We start from the raw sequence: 19,433 nt of genomic DNA, 5'->3' as shown, positions 1-19,433 counted from the left end.
TATGTGCCTGAAAATCATCAGAGGTCCTTCAATCATTTCATCGCGGTCATCTTTACGCACTCAGACTGCAACCTTTGCTGGAAAGAACATGCAGGTCCATTTATATGTTTTTATAAATATAAACTTTTATTGCATTATGGAGATTTAGAAAAATACATTCACATAATTTCAGATAACAAACATATAATTCAAACTAAGATAAAAAACAAAACAAATGACCATCAGTTTGACTATTTGCCCATGACTCGTTTTTTGGTATATGAAATTAGAGCACTGAGAATTCTTTCACTGACAGGTCCATTCAAATTAATGGTAATCTAATCTAATGCTACTAGTGTGAGGACCTGTGATGCGTGTGATGTCCATTGGCTGTCAGGTTGAAATGTGTGTGTGTTGACCATGGTTATGTATGAAGACACACTTCTCTGCGTTCTCTTGCCTTTCCTCTTCCTCTGACAGCCAAGAAACGCACCGTCGTGTCTCGCTTGAGCTACGCCAGAACGTTATTATCTCAAAACAACAAAATAACACGTCCAAAACATGACGCCATGCAAAGAGAAATGGTCACGATCCCTCTCTATTTCAAAGGCGGGACCATAAAAATACACACTGCGTGTTGTGGGTGTGTTGTCTCGGGTCAGTGTCCTTGTTCTCTCTACGTGTCAGAGGCAAACACTCTGTCCACGTTTGCATCTGGATTTATAGAAAAATATGAAAATATCCATGATAACTAAAACTCGGGATAGTAAAGCATCAACACATCTAGTTAACATACTATGACCTGCAGCATTATAAACCATATACGACGGAGAACACGTGAACCCACACTTTGACCTTTTCGATCATCGTCCGCGTCAAGCTGCTTGTTGATGAGGCTTGAAATAGGAGTCCATTGCTGAAGTAGTGTGCATTTGTTGGGCGCGTGTCAAAGTGACAAACCGCCCAACACAAAAGGCCGTCTGAAACATGTACAGGCGTGTGTTTTTCTTTACGTCGTCATGGTAGTGCAAATGCCAAAACAGACCAACGCCATCTTATAGTTTAAGTAGCATAAAGGCACATTCATCTAGACTCCAGTCCAATTATCTAAAACCCCCACCGTGTTTATACTCTTGTCGGTGTGATGCAACAAGACGCCGGTGACCTTTGGAGAATTTAAGGTGCTCACTGAAGGACAAAGCTGCGTAAATCAGCAGCTTTGTGCGTATGAAGACCGATCTATCCTCTGTATACGTGCGCTGCGTCCTTCAGCAAAGCCGTTGCAGTTGTAGTGAACGTTTTCACCCGGGGAGGGGGGGTGAGACAGTGGGGGCGCTTTCCTTCTTCCAACCCCCCCCCCCCCCCCCCCCACCCCTACTGAGTGACCTTTTTGGTTTGACCCAGATGACGCATTTAGTTTGGAGGAACATCCTGGTCACGTGACCGGGGACATTCCAGCACCTGCTTCTGCGGATCAAATCCCACTCAACAGGAAGTAGCAGGTGTTGCCTATAAAAAATGCACATTTAAACGTGGCTGAAACGCACACGGGCCACCAGTAACAGTGGCGACGCTCAGTCTCTTAAGAACGGGGATCTTTAAAAACATGTCGTGGATTTTTTTTGGGAACTTTTATGATAGATTTATAAAGCCCACACACCGGGCTTGTGTCTGGGCAGAGTGCATTGTACAACAAGTCAAATGAACACAATGTTTGCAAATAATTTAACATTTAAAGGAAATGAATGGTAAAAAAAAAAATCAACACACCCACACGCACACACACACACACACACACACACACGCACACAGAAAAGTAAAAAGATTCACCATGTCACTGCTCGGGGCCAACATGGCTGCTTCCGCCAAAAAAACTAAACAAAAAGACAGGTTTGGAGGTTTGAGGTTAAAGGTCAGCCATGTCCTCGTCTATCTGCACTGTCTGTAGTTTGGCTAGCTCCTTCCCCTCCACCGCCTCCATCTCCCCGCACATGGCCCGCACCATCTCACTCACCCCACCCGGGCCAGAGCCGATCATCTTGCCCTCCGTAATGTTCAGGTAGTTGTTGTTCATGCCGGGGCCCATCAGGTGCGACGAGCGAACCGTCCGGACCTCGTGGCCTCCCAGGTAATCGCCGGGCTGTAGGTGGTGGCCGCTCGGGTCCACATGGGCCATCAGCGGCGTGCTGACGGTGAGGGTGGTGTAGACCTCCGGCTCGGGGCTGGAGGAGCTGACGGCGGTGACATCTGTGGTCGTGGCGGAGCCTTGGCTGGAACGGACTTCGTCGGAGTTTGGGCCGGCGTAGCTGATCTGACCGTTGGGATCCATGTGGAGGCCATGGTGGTACGGGGAGTAGACGCCCCCCTCCAGCGGCTCCTTCTTGATGGACGTCTGGCCTGCAGTACCCATGCTGTAGAGCACCGTGCTGTAGTGCAGGGGCGTCATGTTCTGCTTGTCCCGTTGCTGTAAGGAGTCGTCACTGGAGGAGCTGACTGCTACGTTGTTCAGTGGCATCGTACCTGAGGTAAGAGAACACATATCAATGTAAATATTGCTTTTTCAATACACATTTATAACATCTCTTTATCAGGCTATAATCCATATCTAGCACTTTGACTTGTAGCTTTCCCATTGCTGGACCCCTTTACACTCCTCACAGTATTCCATATTTCACTTTGAGCAGGCTGCGACCTCAAAATCACTGTTGTGTGTCTCACACACTTTGTGCTCTTTCAGCTTGACCCCGTGGCGCCCCAGAAGACTGTACCACTAATGCAAAAGTCTGTTTGGAGCCAGCGGCAAACTCCATTTTTCAGTTTTTTCCTTGTTTCTCTTCCTGGTGTGGATTCTCTGCTTCATGTCAAAGTAAGTGCTGTAATGGCTCATTCCCTGTTAGTGCGTTTCATGACCCTCTGATTGTCTGAAACACATTTCCCTCCCTGGTCTGGAGACCAAGAGAGCAATGATGATGAGTGATGGTGACTTCAGAACTCATTTTATTCATCTCTAGGGTTTTTGAAGGACCACCTCTCTGTGTGTGTGTGTGTAAGTGTGTGTGAGTGAGTGAGTGTGTGTGGCCCTGCCCTGCTCTGCTCTGTTATGTGTAGTATCAGGCCTTTGGGCAAAAGGCCCAAACCCAGACAGGCCATGAATAAAGCACCTCAAATGTATTGGACAGGCGTAGTGGAGATCTGTTGACAAACCACCAAAGAAGTGCGACATTGCAACAGGCTGGAACTTTTACAGAGAGCAAAGGGGCACCCATGATATCAAGTCAGGCTTATAATGATAAACATGTTGTGGAAGTTTCAGTCACTCTATTCTTAGACGCTGCGTCAGACGAGCTTTACATCACAGCGAAGTTTACACTTTTACTTCTCTGACCACAACTAAACTGAACACTGACTTGTGTGGCAAGAATGTTCCCTGGTGATGTTTTTGCCTGAGAGGATTCCATTCAGCCTTAGTTAAAGTACTAAGGCTAAGTTTTTGACCATGTAAACTGAAGTTCACATACATGAGTGAAGAGTTCAATCAAGTTCATTACTGATACAAAGAATCAAGACTTCTTCTGTTTGTCAGCTGAATTTACAAGCAAACAAACCTTCAAAAACGTCAGAATATAGGTTGAAAATTAGTCACTTGTATTATTTTGATAGTGAAAACAGCTTAAAATGATTAAATGTGGGTGTTTCATTATAATGTGTAACATTCTGTGCCTTAAACATTAAATACTGTCTTAATTGTGTAATGAGGCATAACTAAGTCCATGTTGTTACTCTTGACTCTTCCTGAAAAGAGCTCATGATGAAGTTATAACAAGGAAATGACTGCAGCACGTAGGCTGTGACTCACTGTTTTTGACTCACATTTTGTGAACCCACCTTGTGTGATCGATGAGGAAGAAGAGGCAGATGAGAGCTGCATAGGAGGAAGACCCACGTCGTTGCTGAGTAATGAGCTGCCGTCACCGTCGCCGACCCCCCCTGGCACCTGGACCAGGCTGTAGCCGCCTAGCTGAAGCGCCCCCGACCCGGAGCCGAACGTCAGCACGGAGGAGCCCCCGTTCTGGGCGGCCATGGCGTGAACCTCCTCCAGCTTCACCTCTGCGCCGTTCACGCAGCCGGAGTAAGAGGTGTACTGCAGGGTCGAGTCCTCAGTGCCCAGTCCCTTCTCCTGCCCCGACTGCATCTGCATGTCCACCCCTGAGCCCCCCAGCAGCACCCCTCCAGAGGGCCGCAGAGGGTTGAAAGCCAGGGGCTGAATACCCAAATTCAACCCGTTGAAGAGGATGTTACCGGGTGTGTGGAGGTAAGACGAGCCGCCATTGTGAAACACAGTGGAGGAGTTGTTACTGGTGACTAGACTTCCATTGTAGAGGCCCCCGCCGCCGGATCCAGGGGGCATCTTGATGTCCCCGATCTGCTGGATGACCACCCCGCTGTCCAGAGTAGTCTGAATGGGGAGGCCCCCGTGGGTGATGGGCCCGTCTGAGGAGTTGGAGAGGGGCCGAGGGGACAACTCCTCCTGGCCTTTACTGGACTCGTCCTCTGTGCTGTGGTTTCCATCAGACTCACTGGAAGTAGAGAGAGAGAGAGAGAGCGATGAAGAGCTGTGTGTCACCAAACCAAGCAGGGGGGTCGAGCTGACTTATTTAAGAAGATATTAAGTATAATGTTCTGAGTCCAACATGTGGAATAAGCATGTAGGAAAAAATCCTTCACATTCTTATTGTTGGTTTCGGGCACAGAACTGTTAAAAACTATGTGTAGCAAATATTTGGTTAAAATGTTATGAAGCAAATTTGAGTTTATTTCCTTTACCTCCACATGTTGGAGCTCAGGCACATTTGTTGCTGTTGTTACTGGGCTTTGAAGAGCAGCCTGCGTGTGTGAGTGTGTGTGTGTGTGTGTCTCTCTCTGTGTGTGTGTGTGTGTGTGTATTGGCCTCTTACCCCATGGAGAGCCACACTGACAACAACCAACATCAACGACCGTGAAACCATTTGGCGCAATAAATTCTAGCGTGACAAAATGCCAGCGCAGAGGCGTGACAACCCAAATGGCTCCAGCTCACAGTTTATTTGCATTTTTCCCCTTCATTCTATATCGGAATTTAATCGGGGTTTATTCCCAGTTTAAATAGTTTATTTGGTTCAATAACTCGACGAAAAAATATCGATGTTGCTGCTGTTACATTGCAGCCTATTGATTAAATTAGCTATAAGAGTGATTCAAGCAGCTGCCCCCACTCACACTCACACACACACAGGCGCGCACACTTCCAGGAAAAGCTATAAAGACACTATAAGCTACATCTGAGCTACTTTTAGTATTGACTATTCACTTTAAAAGATCCAGAGGGTTTGGATTCAGAATAGCAATGTGCAGACTGTCTGCCTGCTCTTATTGTTTCACGTGTGTGCGTGTGAGTGTGTGTTTGTGTGTGTGTGTGAGCGAGTGAGTGAGGGAGAGAGAGAGAAAGAGGTCACCTCCACCAGGTGCGCGTCAGCTTTGTTCACAAAGAAGAAAACATGAAAGAAGACAAAATTGCGCCTGTTTGTGAGCAGGATTATGGAATGAAACGCTGGAATCCTTTTAGATCTCAGAGGGAAAAAGGCGATAATGGAAACGATTAATGTGGCTGTGGACGCGCACACATGCACCCGCATGCGTACACACACACACACGATACATAGTCTACATGTAAAAGGAGATAAACGAGGACAACTTCGCGTGTTTTATAAGTCACTTATCGAATTGTTTCATTAAAGTTACTCGCTCCGTGTGTTTGAAGCCAGCGGAGTGTGTGCGTGTGTGTGTGTGAGAGAGAGAGAGTGTGTGTGTGCGCGTTATTTCGTTGCTTATGGTTTCCATGCCCCTTAGCTCCAACACACTTGAAACCGGATCCGAATGGCAACCGCTTCATATTTCAAAACAGTAAAAACGTGCTGCCGACGCTTTTACGGAGAACTTTGTGTTTCTAAATTAGCAACAGTTAATGATTAACGCTGTCAAGTCTCACAGCTGCTTGAGTCCGGTGGGATATTAAGAGACTCACCGAGCTCACTGAGTGTGAATGACTGTAAACCTCATGAGTTTCGCCCTTTCAAACTAACTCTGGTCTGAAAATGTAAACGCGCCTTTTTACGCACAAACACACGAATTTGACGTTGAAATGACTTCACTGAGTGGCGTTTGATGATGTAATAACCTGTGGATTGCTCCTTTTGTGGTCTCACCTTTTGGATTGCGCCTCGGACGGGTTTCTGTCCCTCTGCCTCCTGTTCTTGAACCAGTTGCTGACCTGGGTCAAGGAGAGCCCGGTGATCTTGGCGAGGTTCCTCTTCTCGGCAGGGGACGGGTACCTATTCTGATTATACAGATCCTTCAGCGCGTTCCGGGACCTCTCCTTGAAACAATACACCGTCTCCTCGCCGTCCCAGATAGTCCTGGGCAGAGGATACTTTCTCCGGATACGGTACTTGTCCACGGCGCCCAGGGGTCTCCCCCGCGCCTTCTCCGCCTCGGTGTACCGCGCTTTGTACCACAGATCCTGCAGGAAGGTGTGGTTGGACGGACTGAAACTGTGGTTCTCCAGAATACTGTACAGCTCCTGGTAGCGAGCCTGGTGGTACGCGACGAGTGACTGGGCTTTGAGGATGCTTTCGTTCCCGCGGAGCAGGTCGCTCTGTGGCAAGGACCACAGGAACCTGGCCAGCCGGTCCACATTGCCTCCCTGCTGCAGAGCCTCGCACACACACGCCACTTGCTCCGGGGAGAACGCCAGGGAGGAAGCGGCGCTCACCAGCAGCTCCGTGCGCACCGCGTCCGCGTTGGGAGTCGTGCGCTCCATGGACAACTCCGCCGCGTCCAGCGCCACAAGCTTGATGCACTCCCGCTTCTCCGCCGCCTTCACATTTTCCCTCTTGATGTCATCCGCTGTTGTGACTTCTCCGGCAGAAGAAGAAGACATTTTTTTCCTGTTCAAGCCTTCCCTGGTAAAGTCACTCCTCCCAGCTCGATCAGGTTACCTCCTTGCCATGCGAATGCGATCGGATATCTGACAGCAGCTGTAAGTAGATATCTCTCTCCCCTTTTCCTCCCAACGTGACTTTTACTCTGCGGGGACTGGAGCTGGAAGGAGACACGCTGGGGTCTATCTGCGGGAGAGCCACGCCATTGGCCGCCCGAGGCCCCATTAGGGAGGAGCGAGCGGGATCCAGACGCCAATGTTTGGTTTCCAGCTGTCACTCACAGGACTTCCAGTATGTTTCCCGTAGCTCACCTGCGCAAGGTGAGTGAGTGAGTGAGCGAGTGCGTGTGGGATCGTGGGAACGGGATCTCCCTGTTGTTTGTAGGTGTGTTGTTCATTTGCAAGTATTTACAACCTTTAATTCATTTCCTGTCTAGGGGGAAATCCACTTGTAAGTTGTTCCATACATTCTTATTTTATTCCATGAAATAAAAAATGGGAAAAAGCATGAAAAAGCATTAAAGAACTCGTGAATTTCCGTTTGTCTCGTCTCGTTCGTCTTTAATCGGTGTTTGTCGGTTTCTCCTACAGAGAACAGCCTCAATGTGACCCCCCTCCCTCCTCCCCTCCCCCCGCACATGCTCTCCACTGCTTATTATAGCTTATACTTTCCAAACATTTCTCAATTTTGACCTCTAGGGAAGGCACAATGCAGAATTCCACGTTAGGAAGACACGCAGCTCAGTTCACTGTCCATGCCAACGCAACCCCCCCTGCAGAGTTATGACTTTACTTACAGGCTAATTTTAACATCTTTCAACACAGATGAATAGTTTCAGTTGAAGGTACTCACGACTGGAAATAGAGCGTGAATATTGTTAATTTCTCTGTCATAAATCATCACGTTTGAAGCCCTACAAGCATCAGGATCACAAGAAAGATCAAATCCCATCAATCAATGCAAAATCTGATTGACATATTTTTATTTTATTATAATTCAATCAACCATCCCTGGATTAAGTGTTAATTAAGTTTGTGTTAACATGTCTTTAGTTAGTATTTGTTATATATGTATGTTTTCATGATATCTCCAGGGTTTCCCTCATTATACGGCTGAGGTGCAGCACCTAAAAGTGTTTTTCTGTGGGGCTCAAGCCCAAACAACAAACAACTCAACAGGAAAAAGATAGTTTGGCTGCCTATCATGGTGTCCTCAGTGCACACAGAGGCTGCTGGGAGACGAAGTGACAGCAGCTACAGTCATCACACAGAGAGAAGGCACTGCTAACTGTTATGAGCAGCTTCTGGTTTCTGCACAAGTAGTTTTACATGCTTAAATGTAGTTTTGAGCTCCCCTTTTTACACTCTTTATTATTTGGTTGGCTTATGTGCCGCCCTCATGTTAGAGATTGCTATCAGACGCCATAGAAATCTTGGTAAGAATATCACCTGTGAAAGACACAGCCCTTTCAGAAGGTTGTCAACTGGTTTCTAAGTTTTACACTGAAGTGCACCGGCAGTCTCATGGTCATCCAATGTGCGCAGACCTAAAGCTGGCATTATAGTTTTACAAATTTTTGTAAATCAGGAAGGTGCTCACAAGATGGCTGTCAGACTGGGCTTAGTTTATATCACTGAAATCTCTTGTAACATTTACATTAACATTGAGTTATTTGGATGGACGCTTTATCCAAAGTGACTTGAGCTTTGAATACAACAGAGTTGCAAAGAGCTAATCTGAAGAGAACAACAAGAGTCACTGAGAGTTATGTTGTTAAAGTTATGTTGTTAAAGTTTGTTTGCTTGAGTGCAGTATCATTAAGTTCCTTTTGATTACACAGTGTACTGGATTGACTGTGGTTTAATCTAACCTAACTCCTCACAGGACCACAGCACCTAAGAACTTAACTAAAGTGAGGGAAACCTTGTAATATGTGAAGTTATGTATGAACAATATTATGTAGTATTTCCATGGATCCCATAGATAAACACAACATCATCTCTGCTGTTGGCCTGGAGAGGAACATATAAACGCATGTTTGCTTTTTATTTTGTTTCAGTTCAGACTTAGCTCATGGGGCTGAGACAGTGGAACCTCTCATCACAGCAGCCATTTATATATGTACACATTCTCTCTAAACACCAGCTTCATGTGGATAAGACGACTCAGCATTTTCACAACATGCCCCCTGGGACACTTAGGGGACCCCGAGTGGGCCGGCACCGCAGTGTGACCGCCACTCCGTCATTAACTAGGAACTCTACTTATTAGCGACGGTTTCTGTCGGACCACATTCAGTGTAACGCCGCTACTAGCCGCCGGTGTTAGCAACAGCGGCTGCGTGTTGTTGACAGTGTTTCTCCAGCGTGTTGTTTGTGTGTTTTAGACACAGACATGGATGACCAGGGGTGTCCGCGATGCAAAACAACCAAGTACAGAAACCCGTCACTCAAACTGATGTTGAACATCTGCGGTCACACGCTGTAAGTACATTTATGTGGCAGCTAAACATGACGAGAGGTGACAAAACCTCCACAACACCACAACGAATCCACCTTAATACGACCCGTGTGTCAAATAACGGAAACATTTCAACACATGACGCTTATGTTTCAGTTTTAAAACTCTTTCTGTCAAGAGAGCTTGGTTGTGTCTTATTAATACTGATATCTTCTGCGGGGTTGTTTGATAACTGTCATAGTGACGCTGTTTGCTCTGTCTAATGTCGAATATGACCTCATGTTCACACAGCTGATATGATTCTGAATTGTCTGTAATGAATACACAATAATTAAAGTTGTGTGTGTGTGTGTGAACAATCCCAAGCTGCAATCAGTTTCTGTGTAAACTTGTTGAGTAGATTAGAATTTAATTGTCCAGCTGAGGCAGGAAAGGCTTTGCTGGTCTCCCTCTCTCTCACACACACACATGATAGAAGTCATTGCAACCTTACATGATGTCACGCCATCACATCTGTCAATCAATCCTATCCTACACTGGAGCTGCGTGCATTGGTTGGTTGTTTACTTAATCAATAAATTCTGGGCTCTGTAGAATGATGGGAACAAGCCTGTATGATTCTGAAAAGTTACCAGAGTCTAAAGTGATAAAAGTGCTTAATCTCCTTATTTAAACTGACTACACACACAATTGGGAATTATAGAAAAGCAACCAACTCTGTGCTTTTGTGATCAGGACATATTCAAACTTGTCACAATCACACCCAAATAGGGATTTCATCGACTCAACATTGAAGCCATTATTCCACCAATTGGCGTTGCGTTGTCTCTGTTTGACAGCGTTCACCTTGTCAGCGCATCACTTTAAAGTGGCGGGGACAGCGCGAGGTCTCTGTGAGCGCCTGCCAGGTAGTGATGGCGCTGGTGTGATGAGTGCATATATTTTTCGACCCCGTCTGTTTATTGACCGTCCCATCAGGAAGTGGCTGTGCTTTGTCATCAGGTCAGCCGGCCCATAACTCACTGCCTCGGTCGGGACGCAGGCGGAGACGCAGGGAAAATTAAACTGATTTTGCAATGAAGCAATTTCAAGAGATGTCCTAGCCCGAGTCACCTTGGGTTCGTTCCTCCGAGCCGCTCTCAGGGTGAATCTATGCACCACTTGGATTCTGCTGCACTCTCTCAATATATTAGCATTTTCATCACTGATGTCATTTAGCTTTTGCTTTGCCACTAGGCTACCTGAAAGGTCACTGCATACAGGATGGAGCCCTGTAACTTCAGCAGAGTTTGACTTTTACAGTTGATGACTTCCTATTTGGTTTGATAAACAAGCCTTGGCTAAAAAAGTGAATATAAAGGAAAGGGAAATAAATCAATCAGAAAGGAATATCGGGTATGTGCATGCATGTATAATTGAATTGAATAACTGTATGGTGGCACACAAAGAAGAAGTAGAACTGCGTTAATCTGCTGAGTGCACTGCTTTGTTTCTGTCCACACTCAACTGTTCATGGAGGAAAACAGTAAGTGTCACATTGTGTCAGATGTGAAATTGTAACAAAAGTATCAGTCGTGTTGCCACAATGAAGTGAAGAACCAATGGAACCGATCCAAATTTGCAGAAGTGCTGCGGCTTAGGTTGTTATTGAGTCTTTATATGAGAGTTAGTGTGGGAGGGAAGGTTGTGATTTGTGGGCTTGTTTGCTGATGTTCGCCTCTCTCGTGGTTCATTCACCTAAATCTCCACCTCAAGCCCGGTGTAACGACACTGAGACGCAGCTCGGTCAGGCCTGAGTATGTTTCCTGCCAGGTCAAAGCGGTGCAGTATGGAGCTCCTCCACCTTTAGCCTGCGTCTAATTTTAAACCCCACCACAGCACATTTTGTTTCTTTGTCACTAGGGGTGTTTGCTGTTTGTTATTTATTACCTTTGCACAATAACGCAGGGCCCATGTTCTTTGGCTTTTGACACAGGACACACACACACACGGGCCCGTCAACGGGAGGGTACACACAGGGAGGTAATTAGCGAGTGTGTGTACTGTAAGGTTGACGGGACGTACACACACCACATACAGTAGAAGCCAATGAATACAGCTAATCTTAAGTTTTCTTTAGTTTATTTTAAGTTTCTCCTGTTAATGCTCACACTCCTTGGCCTGCAGGTCTTGTAGGTCATAAGTCAGGACCGTAGCTTAGCCTTGACATGGAGCCACCCAGCCCGGCCTGTCTGGACTGGGTCACGTGTGATTCCATAAAGAGAGAGAAACAGGTGAACCCAGCTCCTCTCTGCCGATGTTGCTGTTTTGTGCCGGGTGCTCTGTGTACAGGGAGCGAGGCAAAGATGTTGGCAATGTCACCAGGGGGTGGGGGTGGGGGGGTGGGGTATCTTTGCTGAGCCAGAACCCTGTTTACCCTCCTCTCACCACCCCCTTCCCTGACCTGCTGACAGCTGCAGATGGGAGAGATAGCAGCCTGGAGCAGGTGAGAGAGGGAGGAGTCAGGACTTCTCACTGGGTGATAACAGCCTTGGGACAGTGAGATAGCAAGCTGCTCCAGCCCCCCCTCCGCTCACTTGGGTCTGTGCTCAGTATGCCAGACGATGTAGCAAAGCCTTGGCAAAGAGGTTTGTCAGTCCCCCTTTGATTACAAATTGCAAAAGGCACACAGACACAAAGCTGTTCCTCAGAGACGGAGCACTTCAGAAGAAAGATGGCAAATTGACTCTGAAAGTCTCCTCCCTCCCTTTTAGACGTTCACCTCTAAGCTCTAGAGTTACGCAGGATTTCCCCTATGGAGACTTCTGTTGTGTGGTCCGTTTATGGGGCAGGGGGGCAAACTACGCCCCAATCCTGGCCCTGGGTTGATGAATGGGCTCTTTGTGGGCCTGTGGAAACAAGCTGAATCCCTCCATCTACCTCCATATGGCCGGGCCTATACATCTCCTGTAGCCCGGGGCCACAGTGAACATCTGCCCTTCCAGGGTGCACTTGAGCAGGAGGCTCCTCGTGCTCAGAGGAACCAACTGGACAGCGCAGATGTTTCTGCCTGTGGTTCAGCTTTCATTTTTATTTTGTTGCTCCACTGAAGCCCAGCTAAACGGTCACAGTTGTCAGACGGGCCTGGGCAGTGTTTCGTATATTTTCTTTGTGTGTGTTGAGTTGTGTTGCTGTGAAAGGTTGTGATCACATTGCAGGTTGTGCTTGTTTGACCCACATCACAGCCGCTATGCGTAAACAGCCAAACTTCATGGCTCTGCACTTTCTCCTGTAACTGCTTTTTGTTGTGAATCCTGCTGATGAGGTGGAATGACTCTCACGACGACTCTGTCATGATTGCTCTAATAGGCTCCATCTCCAGAGAGGTTTGGATTAGGCAGCGCTGTCTCGGGCTCGGGCCTCGACGTTGGAAAGAAATGATTCAGCCACACCACAGTGACGTACGGCGAAAACTTTTGGGGTTTTCCCCCGACTTTGCTGTATTTTGTATGAAAAAAAATGTCAGTGCTCAAAATCAGATAGTGACATTTGGAAACCAGATGTTGTAGATTCCTGCGAAGGTGGTCAAGAACAGGAAGGAGAATTCCTGTGGAATAAAGCTCCACTGAGACTTAATTAAAAGAGCGGACTGTGCAAACGTTTATCCAGCCCCTCCGCCCTGCCATCGCCTGCTTAGGAGAGATTTAGGAGCATTCCCATTGTCTTCGGCGTCCACTCCTCACTCTAGTGTGACTGATGGGTAAACACCTACCTGCTTAAAGGTGTGATTGATGGCTAAACTCTGGGTTGTGCCCTGGGGTTAGGTCTGCTGCTCTGCTCAGAGTAAACCTCAGTGTTTAGTTTGAACCCTAAGCTTTTACCTGACGTGCCCCAGCGTCGGTGTTTCTACATTTCTCCTCTGAATGGTTGAGCTTTGCTGTGAGAGGATTGTGATTCATGCTTGCTTATTTCAGGAACCAAAGGCTGCCTGAAAAACTCATTATGACTGCGCTGCACTACAAGCCATTTTGTCTTGGGGAAAGCAATCTCGTCCATTAAACAGATTTATAGTAGGCCGGGATATTTTGATCGATAACTGCCTGGATTTCCACTGTATTTGAAACGTGCCTTACACATCTCCACACACAGCTTCCCTCCTCCTTTAGGCGCTCTGTCAGGAATGTTCCAGGATATAGGACATAGGTGGTTGTTGTTGTTGTTGTTGACTAAGTTGCGCTTCAGCTCATTTAGATACTTGACTAATTATACATCTTAAATTACATCTTAAATTGAATAATAAGAACAAAAAAATCAATAAGTGTTTCTTTTCCTTTCCTGGATTGCATAAGAATGATGCCATTCCATAATGAGAGAATACGCTGTGGATTTGTATTCTTATGCAACGTGGCAGATTGACTGTTTGAGGTCTGTTGGAACAACAATAAAGCTAATGTTTTTCCAGTGTAGACAGACACTCCACTGATGGGGTGTCAGACTAATTTCCTCCTTGTCTGAGAGTGGGAGGCAGCCTAATCGACATTCCAATCATAATCCCAGCCTTGGTTGAGCACTCAGAGGAAATATTCATATGCCCCATTATCACCCACTGGGCTTGGCGATAACTCACAGGCATTAAAAAAAAAAAGAAAAACACCCCAACACAAATTTGCTTTAGTGTGAGGAAAATTGTGTTTCAGCCACCGCACACGCTCACCCATGCTCCGGCCTGAGAAGAGAGAGAGAGGGAGAGAGTGGCTTCCCCCTAGGTGACGTTCTCCTAATCTGTCGCCCTGCTTTGCCCCCCTCAGATGCGAGAACTGCGTGGAAATGCTGTTTGTGCGCGGCTCGGGGAACTGCGTGCAGTGCGACACCCCCCTGAGGAAGAGCAACTTCCGAGTGCAGCTCTTCGAGGACCCGGCCATAGACAAGGAGGTGGACATTCGCAAGAAGGTGCTGAAGATGTAAGTGGAGGCGGGTGGGGGGGGGGGGGGGGGGGGGGGGGGGGGCGAGGGCGAGGCGAGGGGCTCTGTGTGTTTACACGTGATCCCATCCCTCCTCCCTCTTCTTAAGCCACCTTTGTCTTCCTCATTACACTGTTTGTTTTGTAGACAATGAGTCTCCCCAGGGACGCTCAAACGGGAAGGCTCTTTCCCTGCCAGCTTTTTTACTTCTCGGCCCCTCCCCGTGTTCCCTCTCCTCCTCATCTGTGCTTTAATAGCCCCTTAATTGACATCTAATGTGTGTCTATTAGGCAGTAAGCAGACCCAGTATTATAAAATGCTTGATTTAAAGGACCTTTAATAATGTCTCTGCATATTTGCTGTCATCAGGTTTGACCATATGTATAATCTGGGCTCTTCTCCCTCTGCAGATACAACAAGAGAGACTTTGATTTCCCCAGCCTGAAAGAATATAACGACTACCTGGAGAGAGTGGAGGACGTAGGTAAGGAGCAGCACTTTGGAAGCCTGTCGCTGGGTGAGGAGGGGAGGAAGGTTACAGGGAGGGGCGCCTACTACTGGGGTATTGATTTCCCCCTGACTGGAGCATCTGTGCCAGCTCGGGGTCATGGGTCAGGGAGTAGCTCTGCAGATGCCAACAAGTCTTTCACCGGCCCCCTGACAAAAGTGTAGAGCCCTTGGCAGTGAACCTCTGGAGCCTCTGTGGTCGAGTCTTCAGCATTAAAACCTTAGTGGAGCCTCAACCCTCAACATTCTCTTCAAATTCCCTCTTAAGCAGCTTTGAAGATGGATGAAAAAACTAAAAACATTTGTATTTGATTCCAGATTGATTCCAGATTGGCTCTTTCCACCATTTCATCGGAGAAATCTCACACATTATGGCTAATTTTCACATATTCCATATATTCAAAAGGACGGTGAAATAAAGTAGATTTCTTTGGGTTGAGTGGTGCTCCTGCGTCTCCTCTCTAGTGTTTAACTTGGCCAACAACATCGACGTGGAGAACACCAAGCTAAAGATGGAGCAGTACCAGAGGGACAACAGAGATACTATCCAGAGGAATAAAGTCAAGCTGGTATGTATGAGGACATTTACCCAAACATTGCGTAATACCTGAAACAACAATGATCATTAGGTTCTTGAGGGTCTCCCTGGCTGTGGTGTGGATTGAGCTGTCAGTGTGTCAGGGCTCCCCTTCATGTCGGCGGCCTCTGGTCCTCTCTGTAGACACGCGAGCAGGAGGAGCTGGAGGAGCTGCTGCTGCTGGAGCAGCAGGGGAAGGAGCAGCGCAGGCTGGACGTGCTGCAGGAGGAGCAGAGGCAGCTTCATGCCAAGAGGAAGAACAAGCAGGCTCTGCTGGATGAACTGGTGAGGTACACACACGTGTGACGTCTGAATTTGTTCAACAGAGCCAAAAAAGTACCAGAGAGCGGTCGCAATATGAGCGATTTATGACACACACCCACACACACACAGACATACAAACACACCCTCAGCCCGAGGGCTCATGGCTGTGAGATCATTAAGAGCTTATTACCAGTCATTGTGCTGTGGGCTGCATTGTTCTCATTCTGTGATTCCAAAGCCCCTTGGCTCCATTGTGTTGATCTGCAGGCTTTGGAAGTGATTGTTCCTGCAGAGCGGAGCATCACAGATAGCAGGCTAAGCTGAGTGTTTGTTGGTTTAAGGCACAGGGCCTGTTGACTGTAGGCAGATGAGATCGGCTCTGATGCCTCTGGGGGAACTCTCCTGAGCACTGACATCTGTACCTCCCAGCGGCCAGAGAGCTCACACACACACACAACCCCCCCCCCCCCCCCCATCAGGTTTGAATGTTGTTTTACCTGTAGCGGTGGTTAACCTAGCATCGACATCCATCTCTAGAATGTGGGACCCTTTCATCTAATGTGAGCTCAGATAGGAAATATGTGCAATGAATTCCAATCATTGTTTGTGGGTTTATTGTCTATTTTTGTGTCTTTGATTGACCTTTATTTTTCCAGATGATTGTTCGGCGACAAAAAATACCATTTGAAACTGTCAGTTAAACTCCATAGTGATAAGTTAATGGCGTATGGGGATAAGATATGGATTGAAGATGTCCATTCTGCACTTATAACAAGTTTTATGAACTTGCCCACTGTGTTAAGTGGCGCGCAAATACTTCATTGATGTGAATAAATGCCATTAAAACTGTTTAATTCATTTTCCGATGCTAAGAACCCCTCCAGACCGCCCCGCCACCCGCGCCTCCAGCCGTCAGAAGTGTCCTACCCCTCCAGTGTGTGACGCGTCCAGCCTTGTGTTTCTTAGACCTCTGTGCTTGGCAACAATCCACTGGAGAAATTGAAACGTCCGACCTTGCGTTTAATGGAGGTGAAGGCGGCGCAGTGCACTTGAAGCAGTGTCCCCTGCACCGCCACTGTTTTGCTAATACGGCCTGCGTCAGTAATGTGGCAGTTAGCCTGAAAGAACCCCACCGGGCGCCGGCTCGGGTTCTCCATACTTCCCCACATGTGACACTTACAATAAGAGCTCTTCCACGAGTTCAGTTATGAGCTTTTGCATGCACGTTTTACTTGAATAATCCCAATCCCTTCCTTCTGTGTCCCCAGGAGCACTCCCAGCTTCCTGCCACCATCTTGCTCGCCCAACACAAAGGCCGCGCCGCCCAGCTGGAGACGGAGATCGAGAAGCAGAAGCAGGCGGTCAAACCGGCGACTCTCTTCTCTACTGGTGTTCGCCTGGTGAGTCCATCCAATCAGGCAGATCAGCCTTTTGTTTGTGTGAAGGAAGGTAGAGGGATGGTTATGGTTCAGACCTTCAAAGTTCCGGATGTTCCCACATGTCTGGTGCTTCTTCAGAGCGGATCGGCCCCTGGGCTGTGTCACCACATTCCTCAGGAGGAGCGCCGGGGACCCACAGAGACGGCATGTGGGCCCGGAGCTCTTGCCCGTGTCTTTGTTGAGCTCTCGCCTCTTTGTGCTCGCCACGTCTGGAGAGCCTCCGCTGTTTTGGCCGCCGTTCAGGTTTTCACTCGTTTATTTTCATTTTATTGTGATGAGATAGTCTGCGTCATCGCCCCTCTCTGCAGCCCTCATGGGGTGCAGCTGTCTTCCCACAGTTCAGTGATGCGAGAGGGAGAGATAGGGCTCACCTATCCTCCGCCTGGAGCCAACAGAAGCCAGCTCTTCATGTACTCTCATACACCCATACTCCATTCTTTATTGTCTGTGTGTTGTTAACTGAGATAACTCTCTCCAAAGTGGGAGCTCTTATAGAATCCAGCGCCCTGATAACTTATAAATAACCACCAACTTACTCCTTAAAAGCCCACAGATACAATCAGTGGAAAAGCAGTAGGTCCAGAATGGATGGATCCAAATGGAGGATGTGGTTCTTTCACTCTCACTCTTGATATGCAGCATGAAGTCAAAGTTGCTGATGGAGAGAGAAGCGGTGTGATTGTGTTGCTCTTGGCTTCTTCTGCGGCTGTTTTTCCCCGCTTCTCTCCTTCTGTTTCTCCTCACGCTCCCGTCCCCGAGCTCCTCGTGGCGGCGCAGAACTCTCACCGTGCATCTGCCGGGTTGGACACAGAGAGAGAGAGAGAGAGAGAGCTGAGTCGGGGGGGAACTTGCGGGTTTGGATTTCCCTCCACCTCCGAGTCCATAAGAAGAATAAGTTGTGTTTGACTTGGTGGCGTTTCAGCACAGATCTGTGGATTCCTGCAAGAATGCTGGAATTAATTTATTTGCTAGTTTGCGGTCGCTGGTTCCAAGTCGGGGGTTTGAGTTTTTCTTCGGCAGGAGTTAGAGGAGGCACATGTAAAATACATTTTGAAAGTTGAGACGCATGTATGCTTTTCAGTGACAGCACAGATACAAAGGAAGACGAGCTGCTAGACGTGACAGTGATGATTTACAACCTCGTGTTTTTTGTGTCTGGATGCTTTGGTGGTGTGTAAGCCTGCGCCTCCCCCAGCTCCTCTGCCAGCTGCCTCACTCGGGCCAGTGTGAGCCGTCACCAGCCGAATGACATATCAGTCTGTTTTTGAGCCCTCCAATCCGTGGAGCGCGAGGATGCCAACGTTTCCTCAGCGCCGGTCTTTATTTAAAAGTGTGATCTAACGTTGGGTCTAGCTGTGTCATGTTGTTTACTAGGATCATGCGGGGGGCCATCTTAGCCACGCCAGCACCACGCAGACCTCTGATCTCCTGTATTCCGGCGGTGCATTAACACATATTGGGTGCTGGAGGCAGGTAGGCCATCCTGAGGGAAAGTAGTCTGGGTCCAGGTGTGATCGGGAGGTGGGATGGGTCTGGTCTTGCCCCAGGAATGGTCTGGAATCATTGGCTAATCCCTCACTTTGTAGGCACTCTATTGAACGGAGGCACACACACTCACACACACACACACACACGTGTACGGGTGCGTGCACAGACACTTCACAGACACTATCCTTTGAAGACTGAAGTGTCTTTTTTTTTTTTCTTTTTTTTTTTTAATAGACGTCCCCTGCAATCAAAAGAATCTCTTTGTGTTGTGAGGGAGGCGACTATCCTCTGTTGAAACAGACTGCTTGTTGTTGTCTGACACACAAGCTTTGCCTGAGTGCCAAGTGCGATGACAAGACACCTCTGATTTCACTCCCAGTGTCTCTGTCAGAGAGAGAGGCAGGCCTGAGTTGAGGGCGATCGGCCTGTGGACCTCCTCTTATTTCGCTATTTCTTGATTAAAAGTGTTAACTTTGTTTCGCCCGGAAATCCGATTGAGTTTCCCGGTCTAAGATCGTGTGTGTGAGCTCGGGGGACCATGCACAGCTGCTTCAGCGCCTGAGAGCAGTTGACCGTCGGGGAATCTCTTCACCTTGGGGCAGCTTTCAGCGCCATCTTAAGTGAAAGGTCCCAGGTTCCAGCGCTGCTCACAGGCGGCAGAGCAGCTGACATACCTGACCAGGCCAGCATGTGATCCTAATGAATGCAGGAGACACTTATAAACAAAGAACTCCTCTCTCCGTCACACACACACATTCAGCCAAATGTGGGTGGAAAATGTATCTCTAAACATAGATGTGTA

General features: G+C 47.8%; 2 protein-coding genes across 2 annotated transcripts in view; one reads left to right on the top strand and one right to left on the bottom strand.

Annotated features, from left to right (window-relative positions):
* Nucleotides 1-138: 138 nt before the first annotated feature.
* six4a (SIX homeobox 4a) lies at nt 139-7,253 on the bottom strand. Its single transcript, XM_076161491.1, has 3 exons — nt 6,222-7,253; nt 3,865-4,556; nt 139-2,499 (listed from the first exon to the last, which is right to left on the bottom strand). Exons 1-3 carry the CDS (start codon nt 6,953-6,955, stop codon nt 1,886-1,888), a joined length of 2,040 nt encoding a protein of 679 aa, XP_076017606.1. The 5' UTR covers nt 6,956-7,253; the 3' UTR covers nt 139-1,885.
* A 2,005-nt stretch (nt 7,254-9,258) lies between these two features.
* mnat1 (MNAT1 component of CDK activating kinase) overlaps nt 9,259-19,433 on the top strand; it is a 27,164-nt gene continuing 16,989 nt past the window's right edge. Inside the window, exons 1-6 of the mRNA XM_076161632.1 lie at nt 9,259-9,439; nt 14,204-14,356; nt 14,767-14,840; nt 15,329-15,432; nt 15,585-15,725; nt 16,973-17,104. Coding sequence (XP_076017747.1) covers nt 9,351-9,439; nt 14,204-14,356; nt 14,767-14,840; nt 15,329-15,432; nt 15,585-15,725; nt 16,973-17,104 — 693 coding nt within the window. The 5' untranslated portion in view covers nt 9,259-9,350. The remainder of the gene's footprint in view (nt 9,440-14,203; nt 14,357-14,766; nt 14,841-15,328; nt 15,433-15,584; nt 15,726-16,972; nt 17,105-19,433) is intronic.

Source organism: Genypterus blacodes, unplaced genomic scaffold (genome assembly GCF_046128005.1).
Source record: "Genypterus blacodes isolate CSIRO-AG114 ecotype Tasmania unplaced genomic scaffold, CSIRO-AGI_Gbla_v1 ptg000112l_1, whole genome shotgun sequence".
NCBI classification, from domain to species: Eukaryota; Metazoa; Chordata; class Actinopteri; order Ophidiiformes; family Ophidiidae; genus Genypterus; species Genypterus blacodes.
The sequence above is the reverse complement of the archived record's forward strand: the minus strand, read 5'-3'. Positions and strand labels throughout refer to the sequence as shown.

Coding starts and splice junctions, on each gene's coding strand:
- six4a (XM_076161491.1), bottom strand. CDS start 6,955: ATGTCTTCTTCTTCTGCCGGAGAAGTCACAACAGCGGATGACATCAAG. Junction 4,557..6,221: donor TCCGAGGCGCAATCCAAAAG/GTGAGACCACAA, acceptor CTCTACTTCCAG/TGAGTCTGATGGAAACCACA. Junction 2,500..3,864: donor TTCCTCATCGATCACACAAG/GTGGGTTCACAA, acceptor CTCTTACCTCAG/GTACGATGCCACTGAACAAC.